Source organism: Silurus aristotelis, assembly GCF_946808225.1.
Source record: "Silurus aristotelis genome assembly, chromosome: 2".
NCBI classification, from domain to species: Eukaryota; Metazoa; Chordata; class Actinopteri; order Siluriformes; family Siluridae; genus Silurus; species Silurus aristotelis.
In genome coordinates, this window is record NC_139575.1 from 37867854 (window position 1) to 37881328 (window position 13475).

At 37.7% G+C, this 13475-nt stretch overlaps 1 protein-coding gene across 1 annotated transcript; it reads right to left on the minus strand.

The window, feature by feature from the left end:
* Window positions 1-2722: 2722 nt before the first annotated feature.
* Window positions 2723-8723, minus strand: LOC310717638 (membrane-spanning 4-domains subfamily A member 4A-like). The gene is made up of 7 exons (XM_083525988.1): window positions 8620-8723; window positions 7637-7756; window positions 7430-7540; window positions 6919-6975; window positions 4100-4264; window positions 3593-3700; window positions 2723-3187 (listed from the first exon to the last, which is right to left on the minus strand). The coding sequence occupies exons 2-7, from the start codon at window positions 7715-7717 to the stop codon at window positions 2957-2959; spliced, it is 753 nt and encodes a 250-aa protein (XP_083382114.1). The 5' UTR covers window positions 7718-7756; window positions 8620-8723; the 3' UTR covers window positions 2723-2956.
* Window positions 8724-13475: the final 4752 nt, after the last annotated feature.

The window sequence follows — 13475 nt, forward strand, 5'->3', positions numbered from 1 at the left end:
CTCTCCATTCTGTCTTTATTTCTATTCCCCATCCATTGTTCTCTCTTTCTCTCTACTCCCCTTATCTCCACCAGTTTCTTTCTCTTTCATTCTCCCCCTCTTGCATCTCTCTCTCCTCTCTCTTTCCCCCTTTTTCTGCCCTCCTCCGTGATCGCCGTTTTGCAGCCTCTGTCTCGCTGTGAATATTTTCTTTTCTCATTCAGACCTCGGTTTAAGGCATTAAGTCTTCTCTCATCTCATCTCCTCTCCTCTCCTCCTCCCCAGCTCTGTAACTCGAAGCTATCAAAGCTAACCAGAGCCCCCTACTGACAGAAACCGGAAATGAAACATCTGTATTCATGATTAAGTGGTAAATTGACAAGAGATATAGAAGGGGGTAGAGTTAAAGTGAAAGAAAAAGATAGAGATAAAGAGAGATGGAGAGAAAGGAGGGAGAGAGAGAAAGATGAAGGGGAGAGAGAGAAAGAGAGAGATGGAAAGACAAAATTTGGAATTTCAAGCCTTAATTTTAACTATTTTGCATTAAATAACAAAAATAATCGGGAAAAAAAAAACAATAAGATTCGTAAAATTGTTACATCTGAAACGTAAAGTTCATCACAACAGTCTGTACATCACAGTTTACACAGAGTGGTGCGGAAAAACAAAAAACACAGAGTGAGTGACAGCTTGTTTGAAGGAAAATATCTGGATAGGTTTGTGCAGGTTCCTCTGCTCTTCCTGATCATCTTCCAGTGATGTTCTTCTGCTCTTTGTTCCAACTTGCAGTCCATGAAGAAATCACCGATGTGGTAAGAAAAGCACCGGTTGCACAGCATAAATAGTTATAAATAACACGTATATTACACACAAACATCAACCGGAGCAGCATTATGTCATTATTACTGCTCATAGCTATCAGGTGCACGTGAGCACGTTTAGGAAAAGGAGCAGGAATAAAACATCCTACAAGTCAAATGTATTTGTAATTTTACATAAATAATTTTTGTCTAAAGGAAATGTATTGCAGAGAAACCGGATACACCAGATGCTGAAAATGAAGACAAATCGCTTCCTCGAGACTCTCCATCGTCCCCCAGTGCCGGGAAAACAGCCCTGTCCTCTCCCTGTGTGCAGATTATTGACCGCTCTGCCCTTCGTATTCCTCCTTAAATAATTTAGATGCCTGAAATGAAGAGCTCTTTAATCTGACACCGATCTGTTTTCTCAGGAGAATGGCTCCAGATTAGCCCGAGGAGCTCGAGAGTCGCTCGGCTTGTCATATGACCTGTTGTCTGGAGCGTATTAAAGGTCAGCAATGTCCTCACGAGGGAATACGATGAAAAGAAACAGCCATATCTGAGCTCTGCTGATGTTCTTATGATGCCCTTGTGGACACCGTTCAGATCGCTATGTATCTTTGTCTGAACCTCCTGAATCACCCTCAGGATCAATGTAGGGCTTTTTTTAGAGCTCAGTATGAAGGACGTGATAATGACCTGAGGAAGCGACTTGGTGGTGATCGATCAGGAACGTTTTATTTCGCTCTGTTAGTTTTTGAAGTTTGAACAGCGGTCATGAAAAGCTCATAAAAGCCAGATGATTTTTTTATGAAATAAAATGCATTCTTTATGCAGCTGTAGCAGTTAACATCGATGGAGCACTTCTCGATGGAGTTCTCCTCAATTGGAGATCATGTGGTGCAGCTGAGGATGGTCCCATATGAACAATATAAAGATACATGAGGTCACTGTGGAGGGTTAAAGTCAGGAGTAAATGGATTTGGATTGGAATTCATATTAAAAGTCTTCTGCAGTGGATCACACTCGAGTCTCCATCAGAGAGCAGATGATAACCTCAACAATGATGGAACAATAATGAACAGACATTTGGTGTCACCCAGATGAGGATGTTTCCTTTTGAGTTTGAGGTTTTCTCTCAAGGGTTCTTCCTCGTAAAGTCAGAGAGTTTCTCCATACCACTGTCTCCACTGGCTCGCTCATTAGGAGGAAACTTATAGAGACACATACAAGATGCTAAAATTTAATTTATGTTTTCTCTCAAGGTTTCTTCCTCATAATGTCAGAGAGTTTCGACAGTGATGACAGTGGTATGGAGAAACTCTCTGACATTACGAGGAAGAACCCTTGAAAGAAAACCTCAAACTCAAAAGGAAACATCCTCATCTGGGTGACACCAAATGTCTGTTCAATATTCAATTCAAGTCAGTGTAAATTGTGGAGAATTTTTAACAATGCACATCGTCCTAAAGCGGCTTTACAAATATAACCAGATTACGAATATACATTTGTAATCTGGTTATATTTGTAAAGCCGCTTTAGGACGATGTGCATTGTTAAAAATTCTCCACAATTTACACTGACTTGAATTGAATATTGGTTTGTCTTTGTTCAATTAAATAAAATCTTATTTAGATATAAAACAATTCAAAGGAAGAATAAAATAAAGATCATTAATTCTTCTTTCCTTAATTTGATTGACCCAAAATAAAAATAAAAAACGTACAGCTTGTAATGTTGCCATTAAACCATAACTTAGTTACGGCTTCTGACACTGGAGACTCTTCACTTAAATATTAGACGTTTTACACGCTGATTTTTTGAAACCCCTGAACACTGCACATCAATATAACTCTCTGATGTGTTATAGATCCTTATTAACACCTCATTTGGATACATACTGTATGTTATGGAAAGGTAAAGAAGAGAATCCAGATGTGCTCTGGTATGTGGTAAGTATTTATTTATTTTTTACGTAATGGTTTGCCAAAGAATGATCAGAGAAGATAACAGAGTAGAACATCTGCAAGACGTATTAATCTTACATTAAATTATTCCTCATGACGCAACTAATTCATACAGAGGTCAAGACGTTTGGTAGAAAAACGTGAAGCTGTAGATTACAGGAAGTAGGATTGAAGGGGTACGCCATGATTAAGAGAAATAGCTGAAATGGTTTAAACTTCTGCTGCAGGTGATTTCTGTGGAACCTCTGGATTGTAGAACTCAGAGTTGTACATTGGTGGTGGACTCAGAGATGATGGATTCATTAGCTGTTGATTAAATGGTTGTGGATTCATTGCATGTGAATACATCACCTGTTGAGTCATTGCCTGTGAATACATTGGCTGTTGATTCACCAGCTGTTGATTTACTGGCTGTAGATTCAGGGGCTGTAAATACACCGGCTGTGAGAAAAAGATCCCATGAAAGAACATCAGGACACAAATAGACTTCACAGTTAGATCAGATACACTTTAAGTAATAAAGTTGATTCCATATTAATCCCATCAATATTTAAAAAATAAAGTTTCTTATATTCAGAATCAGGTTCTGCACATGCAATAACCACGTGATTAATGTCAAGGTCAAGTCCAAGTTTGGAATCAATTGAGATGATGATGATTTAAATAATTGTTTTTAAAGCACCTGATGATTTAAATCATTTCTGCCTCTACACGAGTAACAGACTTTTTAAAAGCACTTAAATTTATAGTTAAATCCGTTTGCACGTGAGCTGTTAATACGTTCCAATGAGATTCAAGTAAAATTTATAAACAAGATTTAAAGAAAGATGAAATGAAAAAACTCACTGTAGGTGAAAAGCAGCAGGAGGCTTTACAGGCGAACGCAGAAGTGCAAATGGAAATGATGCACTGAAGCAACGTGAAAACAAACAGAACTCCATAGATTCCATGCCACTAGAGCCAAAAAACAAACAAGGAAACATTATAAGTAAAAATGTCATTTAGTAAATAAAAGTCACTGAAATAAAAAAAAAATAAAAATAAAGGAAACACGAGTGGAGCGAGCGAAGAACGTCCGAAGAAATGAAGGGTCAGTGAAGGGTCAGTGTGGACCTTCACCTGATGAGACTAATAGTGCAGTGTCTGTTTCAGTGTCCGGTGACACCTAATAAAAAGGCTCTGGGGAGGAAAGACACCAAGAAGAGCTAAAGGGTCTCTGGACGGCCACTGGGCTCTGGTGGATGCCGAGGAAAGCGTGCCGGTCTGTGAGGGTGCTGAAGTGTGTGGGTGAGCCGAGGTCCGAGGGAAGAATAAAAAATAAATATAAAAGAACTTTTGTGATGAGATACACACCATGATGAGCGTAGAAGAATCACATCCGTAATTGTAATTGTAATTGTAATTGTTACACCATCGCATTAACACGTCCTTAAACAGCAGCATGTCCACTACGAAGAGAATGAGGGTGAGTCCTGCAGCCACGGAGCCGATCACATTCATTACCAATGATGCCTTCATCTAACGAGAGAAAACAGAACAAACACTATTATTAAACTCGCACTAAACTCTGGATCCTGATTGGTCAGGAGGTGTTGATTAGTTCTCTAAAACAGCAGCTCTGATTTAAAAGCGTGCATTTCTATAATCTGTAACTAAATGTATGCATTTTTATGATCTTTCATAAATAAACACTTTGTAATTGTTAGTAAATCACTCCAGTGTTAGGGAAATAAAGCGCCTCTTTTTCATGATGCAAAAGTATCGGGTCACCTGGTCATTAGTACACTATGTAATTTTGAGCATTGCATTCAACATTTAGTCCCAATTTACTCTTCTAATTCCCCCCACTCTTCTGGGAAGATGTTCCACTAGATTTTGGAGTGTGCTTATGGATATATGTGTTCATCAGTCACAAGTGTATTATGAAAGGCAGGTACTGATGAAGGTGAGGAGACCTGGGGTGCAGTCAGCGTTCACATTCATCCCAAAGGTGTTCAGTAGGGATGAGATCAGAGCTCTATAGCAGGAGATCTTCCTCTCCAAAGCATGGAAACCAGATCTTCAAGAAACTCACTTTGTTCACCGGGGCAGTGCCATGCTGGAACAGTTTTGGGTTTCCCAGTTCAAGTGAATGCAAAATTTTATTATAGTGCCATCTAAAGACGTCCTGTATAATTAAATGCCTCCAGCTTTGTGATAACAGTTTACAAAATAACCACATAGAGCAGGAAAGGTGACCCAATACTTTTGGAAATATAGAGTATATTTAAATTTTATACTAATGACAATTGTTGTCATGTTGCTATGAAACAGTTTGCAGAAGTGTTCTCAGGAAGTGGTTTTCTGGTTTCTCGACGCTTCACCCTGAGCAGCAGATGCCACTGTGTGGTTTTACAGAGAACTGTTTACACTCTATAAAAATCAGAGATGGAAAAATCCAACTCATCCTTCACTTCAGTAGAAACACGGAAACTCGTGTTTTAAAATACTCTCGTAAAAGTTCTGACCCTTTTTTTTTATACTCAAGTTCAAGTAAAGAAGTTTGGGTTCTGACATGAACTTAAGTAAAAAGTCACCATTATTACTACCTGTTTTAGTGTCAAGCTGGTGACTGGACCACATCATATTAATATTAGAGCTGTCTTTTTACTCTAATAAACATGCACATGGACAAATATTAATGCTTCATGCAAATGTATGTTGATTATTATTGAAACCAAACTCAACATGGAGCATAAAAACAAAATATACTTGCAAATGTACCTTTGCTATGTTTCCACACGGACAGTTAAAAAAGGTGATACCGGAGAAACTGTACCTCTTCTAACTATCATACAGTTTACATAATCAGAGAATATTTGTTTTTCAGTTTTCAATATTTATATATTTATGTGATGCAAAAATTCACTGTGATTCAGGTTGTTTTCTTTTTTTTGTCTGTGAAGAGAGATGACAGATACGTGTTTTCTTTATTTTACAAAAACACAGCATTTTGTTGTTATTATGAGTGTATAGAAATAAAAGTAAACCCTTTACAGATTTGAATGATGTATTGCTTTTATCTGTACGATTAAAAAAAGACTTTGGTGCTGATTTCAGACTTTGCGCATCAGTAAAACAAATGATACACTTTTCGGTGAAGTTTAATTATTTTTAAATATCCAAATGACTTAAGGACTTTGTGGAAAAAAATTTTATTTTTTTGCGCAGAATGTTTTATTTTTGCCTTTTTTATATATTTATTTACATTTTTAATAAAAATGGTCAAACAGAAATGGGCGCTGCATTAATCCTGCGTTATTCGTGTTAACATGTCATTAACATGTTGATTTTGACAGCCCTAATTAATAATTGATACAAAAGAAATTTCTAATTTTGTTACCTAATGAATGTATCCCTTCCCGTGGGCTCACCACCTGCAGGAGGGACCGTAAGGGACTGTGCTATGAGGATTGGGCAGCAGTCAAAGGCGGGGGTCTGCTTAGACTGCTGCCCCCGCGACCCGAATTACGGATAAGCGGGAGAAAATGAATGAATGAATGAATGAATGAATGTATCCAGGCTGAACATCCACCATATAGAACACAAGCAGAGAAAATATGATGATGATAATGATGATGATCAGGTGATCAGGAATGTTACCAACATACTTCTTTTTGCCTTCTGCCTGCTCTTCATTGTTATCTTCATGAACTAGCCTACGTCTGTGGTGTGTGAGAGCCAGGAAATTATACACCAGTGGATTGAAAAAGCAGCACAATGACAGAAAATCAGTTGATGTGCTGAAAATGGTGCAATGAGAAGATAAAATATTGATCACGTCACCAAATAGATTGAAACTAAAGTAACGAGTCTGATTTGAAAATGTAAGGAGTAAAAAGTAAAGATATTACTGTATAAAATGTAATGAGTAAAAGTAAAAAGTTGTCCGAAAAATAGTGATGTAAAGTACTGATACCAGACAAATCTACTGAAGTACAGTAAAGTATTTGTCCATCATTACTGCTCATCTCTAATTAAAGGGCAATTAGTTCTGACATAATTTAGGATTTTTTGTAATTCAAATCGCATTGTGTCTGGATGCCACTTTTTCATGCTGGAGCTTCTACTGAAAAACTGGGACTGAATGAACTAAATGAAATGTAAATAATTAGCCAGTTGTGTTTACGTACCGCACAGAGATTCTTGTGGTTTGCTGCAGCAACTGACAGAGAACCAGAACTTATATACTGGTATAAAAAAGAGACAAAAAAACAAACAAAGCAACATTAAATACAGAGATGCACAGTACAGGCTCTAGCAAAAGTATTTATCCCCTCCCCTGCACTTTCACTACAACAACCAGGTAGTGAAAAGAGATTTAAATTCCTTTACATAAGCTTGTTATACTGTATATATAAATATATAAATAAATAAATAAATATATATATATATATATATATATATATATATATATATATATATATATATATATATATTATAGTTTTTTTTATATATATATATCTCAAAAAGTTTAAAGTAATTATGGTAAAGTGATAAAGAAGTGAAACAAGCAAGATTCCTCTCAGTGTGATTGATGTTACCACCACCATGCTTCAGTGCTATGTGCTATTCCTGTACAGTAATAATACTGTATATAATACAATACAAGTAAAATAAAATAAAGCTCCAAACTGAACGTACGATTATTGGTCCCCACAGAGCAATACCACTGACAATTGTTGGTGAAATAGTAACTCCAATTAAAACAAATCCAAACAAGAGAATCACGATTCCGATCACGATCTGCACAATCTGTGGAGAAAACAAGACAAAGCAACTGAAAAGTAAAGCATTAAAAGGTAAATTAAGCTGTAATGTGTAGATATTTTTGGATAAAAATTACTTTACCCCCAGAGCTTTTGGCTCGCCTTTCAGATAAACCTCGAACTGGGAGAGTCGGGAATCAGCTGGTGCAGTTACAGAGGTCATGATGAGAATGAAATGCTTCTTCTGGATGTTTTTTCTGAACTTTAATAGAAACCAGATCATTTACATGTTTGAAGCTTTCCAATTTTATATCCTTTTGACTGATTTCTTTTTTCTTTTTTAGAAAAATTGTTTGCCAATAGAACAACTTTGAAGTGTGTTAAGATTTTTAATAGGTTTAATGATAATGTATATTGTTTGGTTTAATTTAATGGTCAGGACATTTCTCTCGTCCATGGAATGCGGCTAGCGGGAGTTTTCCTAGTGCTAGCTGCTACAAAGAGCTTACATTACTAAAGAATTAAGCACTTACGAGTTTGTTTACACTGCCGTGTGTGTGTGTGTGTGTGTGTGTGTGTGTGTGTGTGTGTGTGTGTGTGTGTGTGTGTGTGTGTTTATGTAATGTCTCATTATTGGTTTGTGGTGTTTGCTAATTGCTCGACCTTAGCCTGTTCCACAATTTCACATTTTTTCCTCTTGGTTTGGATTTCTTTGCCTTTCTAACCACCTCTGATATCAATATTACTTGCACTACATTCAGGAAGTACTTCCGGGGTATAGTATATATACAAATATTTTAGGTAAAAAGATGATGTTTTGCAGTATGCAGTGGAACATATTTTTATTTGATTTTATATTTTATGTTTTGTATTATACCAGTTAATGTCTGGGATTTTTTTTATTCAAAAATAAGACAAATTACAAAATGCAATGCAAAAAAATAAAACGAAAAAATAGAAACATGAAATAAAACAAATTCCTAAAAAAACACTGATAAAATTGAGTAATCTTCTGCATCTAGTTTTGTTACATCATATAACACAAACATTTTTTCAGGATTTGATTTATAATGATTATAATATATATAAATAAAATAAAGTAAAAATATCAACACTATCATTTACCTTATGAAATAGCTTGCTGGTTTCATGCGATGGAGATGATATGGTTTTATTGACGTTCTTTCACCTTCTTTATTACACGTATGTGGCTTTCTGACTCAAATGTGGTTGGACCTGAACAATCCTACAGCTTTTATAGGCCATGAATTTAATAGGTGGAGCTCTGAGATAGGACTTGAGTTTGAGCATTTTAGGACTAATAATAAAATAATATTTTTGATTACATTTTTATTCTATTTTATATATATATATATATATATATATATATATATATATATATATATATATATATATATATATATATATATATATATATATATATATATATATATATATAAACTGCAATTTTTTAAAACAATGATCAGATAGTGGTTTTATGATTTCCTGATGCTACAGTGAGAGCAGGCTGCATGTGGTACAATGTGGTTTTCAAAGCTGAATATTTTTACTCAAAAACCATGAAGACACTCTTCTTCTTCTTCTTCTTCTTCTTCTTCTTCTTCTTCTTCTTCTTCTTCTTCTTCTTCTTCTTCCTCTTCTTCTTCTTCTTTTTCTTTTGCTTTCGGCTTCTCCCATTAGGGGGCACCACAGCGGATCATCCGTCTCCACACCCCCCTGTCCTCTACATCTGCCTCTGTCACACCAACTACCTGCATGTCTTCCTTCACCACATCCATAAACCTCCTCCTTGGTCTTCCTCTTTTCCTCCTTCCTGGTAGCTCCATCCTCAGCATTCTCCTACTGATATACCCAGTGTCCCTCCTCTGCACATGTCCAAACCATCTCAATCTCACCTCCCTCACCTTGTCTCCAAAACGTCCTACATCCGCTGTCCCTCTAATAAACTAATTTTTATTCCTGTCCATCGTCGTCACGCACAAAAAAAATCTTTACATCTTCAGCTCTGCTACCTCCAGCTCCACCTCCTGTCTTTTACTCAATGCCACTGTCTCTAATCCATACAACATCTCAGGTCTCACCACAGTCCTATAAACTTTCCCTTTCACTCTCACAAATACTCTTCTATCACAAATCACTCCTGCTATCACTCTTCTCCACCCACTCTACCCTGCCTGCACTCTTTTCATCACTTCTCTAACACACTCTCCATTACTTTACACTGTTGACCCCAGGTACCTGAACTCCTCCACCTTCTCCACCTCTTCTCCCTGCAACCGCACCCCTCCACTGCCCTCCCTTTAGTTCACACACATGTACTCTGTCTCACTCCTACTGACTTTCATTCCTTCTCTCCAGCATGTACCTCCACCTCTCCAGGCTCTTCTCAACCTGCTCCCTACTCTCACCTCTAATCACTATATCATCCGCAAACATCATAGTCCACGGAAACTCCTGTCTGACCTCTGTCCATCACCACTGCAAACAGGAAAGGGCTCAGGGCCGATCCTTGATGCAGTCCAACCTTCACCTTGAACCAGCCTGTTGTTCCTACTGCACACTTCACTGCTGTCACACTGTCCTCATACATGTCCTGCACCACCTTCACATACTTCTCTGACACACCAGACTGCCTCATACAATACCTCAACTCCTCTCTCCACCCTGTCGTACGCTTTCTCTAAATCCACAAACACACAATGCAGCTCCTTCTGACCTTCTCTATGCTTCTCCATCAACATCCTCAAAGCAAATAATGCGTCTGTGGTGCTCTTCCTCTGCATGAAACTATACTGTTGCTCACAGATGGTCACCTCTTCTCTCAGCCTGGCTTCCACTACTCTTTCCCATAACTTCATGGTGTGACTGATCAACTTAATTTCCCTGTAGTTACTGCAGGTCTGCACATCTCCCTTATTCTTAAAAACCAGTACCAGCACACTCCTTCTCCATTCCTCAGGCATCTTCTCACCTTCCAGAATTTTGTTAAACAATCTGGTTAAAAACTCCTCTGCATCTCAGCTAAACATCTCCATGCTTCTACCGGTATGTCATCTGGTCCAACCGACTTTCCATTCTTCATCCCCTGAATCGCTGCTCTCACTTCATCCTTACTAACCCTATCCACTTCCTGCTTCACTATCTACACACCATCCAACCTTCTCTCTCTCTCATTTTCCTCTTTCATCAGCTGCTCAAAATACTCCCTCCATCTTCTAAACACACTCTCCTCACTAATCAACACATTTCCATCCCCATCCTTTATTGCTCTAACTTGCAGCACATCCTTCCCAGCTCGGTTCCTCTGTCTGGCCAATCGCTACAAATCCTTTTCTCCACTTTTAGTGTTCAACCTCTCCTACAGCTCCTCATATGCCTTTTCCTTGGCATTTACCACATCCCTCTGCCTCATCCCTCACACCATAATAGATCAGTTTAAACACCTCCAATGTTTCTGCTCTTACTCCCTTTCTACTTGGTCTCCTGAACACACAACATATCTGCCTTTCTCCTCTCCATCATATCAGCTCCCTCTCTCCCCTTACCATTTAAAGTACCAACCCAAACCTCCACTCTCCTCCACTTCTCCTTTCCCTGCCGTCTCTGTAGACGTCTTCCTCCTCTCCTTCTCCTCCTTCAGCCAACAGAAGCACAGTTTCCACCAGTACCCTGTTGGCTAACGATACCTGTGGCGGTCGTTGGTAACCCGGGCCTCGACCGATCCGGTATGAAATTCTTATTCGTGATCCGCATATTCGATCGCAAACCACATAAGAACCATGGAGACACAATGAGTTGATATAATCAGGCTGCTACAATGGCTTAAGGCGGCTGTTGCCACAAACAGTTTTGCACTCAAGCCTCCACCAGCATGAACAGCAGTGATGGACCTATAATGAATGGATATCCGGTGTGGAGGATGAGGACAGGCTTCTTTTTTCAGTCTGGTTCCTCTAAAGGTTTCTTGCATGGATTTGTATTCCATTTATTTCTGTGAATCTGCTTTGTGACAGTGTTTCTGGGTAAAAGCACCATCTAAATCATTCTGACTAAAATGTAGTGTGTTTAAGATGAAGCTGAAACACTTAGTTACCATATTTTAGAGCCAAATATTGCTTAGTTGCCGTTGTTGTCTTACTAGATAACTAAGTTTAAGAGTGCACATTGGTATACAACAAAATTAACCAGCTAATGCTTTCACTGCATTCACAGAAGGGTTAGTATTTTTTTAAGGAACAGGATTTATGAAATAATGCATTAATATACTGTATACCTGCAACATTACATTAATATTGTACTGAACTACTTTAAAACCAAAAGAATAATGATTGTATAACCATCAATAGAAAGTGTGTAACTCATGGACTAAGTTATTCTCAGAGTAATTATACAATATAGTTTGCAACAGAAGTGAGATTGAGAGCTTTTGGCTGTTTGCAGGACAGTGATCAGGAAGTGGTTTGTGGTTTTTATGAGGCTATAGCAAAACCAGGACTCGTCTCTGTGCGGTTTTCCAGCGAAACATTTCAGTTTGTACAAAAGGCATCATTTCATCAATGTGAGTAATAACTTCTGAATAATTTTCTATTTCAGTTCTTCAACGTGTTTTCCGGTTTCCTTTCAATTCATCGCTTGAAAAAAAAAATAAAAATGTGTCGTTTATGCCTTGAAGCACAACCCTGCCTGGATTTTCTGCGTTGTAGATGATGATCTAGTTCTCAGATAGTACTCCTGGTATTATCTGATTTTGCGCTCCATCTGCAGGTGTAATTGACTGTACTGAATGATTTCTGGGCACACAGATCTCCCGTTTGGTGAAGGTGTAATGTAGTCAAAGTTTGCTTAAGAAGGTATTCTGTGATGCCTCACGCCAACAGCTGATTCAAAGCCATGCTTTGTACCAATGCATAATTGCTTCGGCTTCTGTTGGAACTCGACACACTATGTAATAATGGCATGATGGTGGTAGTGCTATGATGATTCAAAACATCATAAGTTCAAATCCCAGGTACACTAAGCTGCCACTCCTGGACCCCTAAACAAGGCCCTTAAACCTATTGCTTTAATTGTATGAATGAGATAAATGTAGGTGGCTCTGGATAAGGGCATCTGCTAAATGCCATAAATGTAAATATTGAAGCATGGTGGTGGTAGTATTGTTTAGAGTTAGTTTCTTTTATTCATATACTTTTTCCTTTACTTGTAGGTTTTTTTTTTTGCTTATGAATATGATCTATAATATCGTTATCTCTGCTGTTAACAAAAAAACAATAATCCAACAATGATCTGCCGATTACTCAAACAACAATGAAACAGAAAGTTGTTTGTTTAAACGATGCTGTTATTCATACACATGAAAGACATATAGCTGGAGGCCCACTTTGTGAGACCCTCTGCTCAGGGTAGAGCTTCTGGAGACCCCTCAAAGCCACTTCCTGAGAACTGTTCTACATACTGCAGAAAACATTTAACATGACAGGAAATAACTTTTTTTCCATCTCACTATTACAGCGAAACAACTCATTTGTTATTATTATTATTACAGAAAAAACTGTGATGAGCAAAATCCTCTGTCCTGAAGACGTTGTCAAAATTCTGACTGTTGCAAACACACCAGCACTGAAGACGTCTTGCATAGATGTTTAAACAAAGTGCCAGGTAAAGTGTTTTTTAAATGTATATCAAGTCTTTAAAAAATATATGTATGTAGCGCATCTGCTGTGAAGATCCTGTGAACAAGCTGCTGCTATAGAAAAAACAGCCTTATATTGCTTTATTACATAAACCTTTTATATTTTTCTGTTTATATTTTATTCCAAGAAAACATCTAATATGCAGGTGAATAGCAGAAAGATGATCCAGTCTCAGTCTTAAATCGAATCCGCACTGATAACATTATATTAAAATAAAAAAATAAAAACAATTAAAATAAATAAATAAAAGCGATATCCACTCAAAAG

Excerpts from the sequence above, each read along its gene's own strand:
- LOC310717638 (XM_083525988.1), bottom strand. The coding sequence starts at position 7,717 with ATGACCTCTGTAACTGCACCAGCTGATTCCCGACTCTCCCAGTTCGAG. Across the intron at positions 7,541-7,636 it reads GCGAGCCAAAAGCTCTGGGG|ATTGTGCAGATCGTGATCGG; the intron begins GTAAAGTAATTT and ends TTTTCTCCACAG. Across the intron at positions 6,976-7,429 it reads CTCTGTGGGGACCAATAATC|TATATAAGTTCTGGTTCTCT; the intron begins GTACGTTCAGTT and ends TTTTTATACCAG.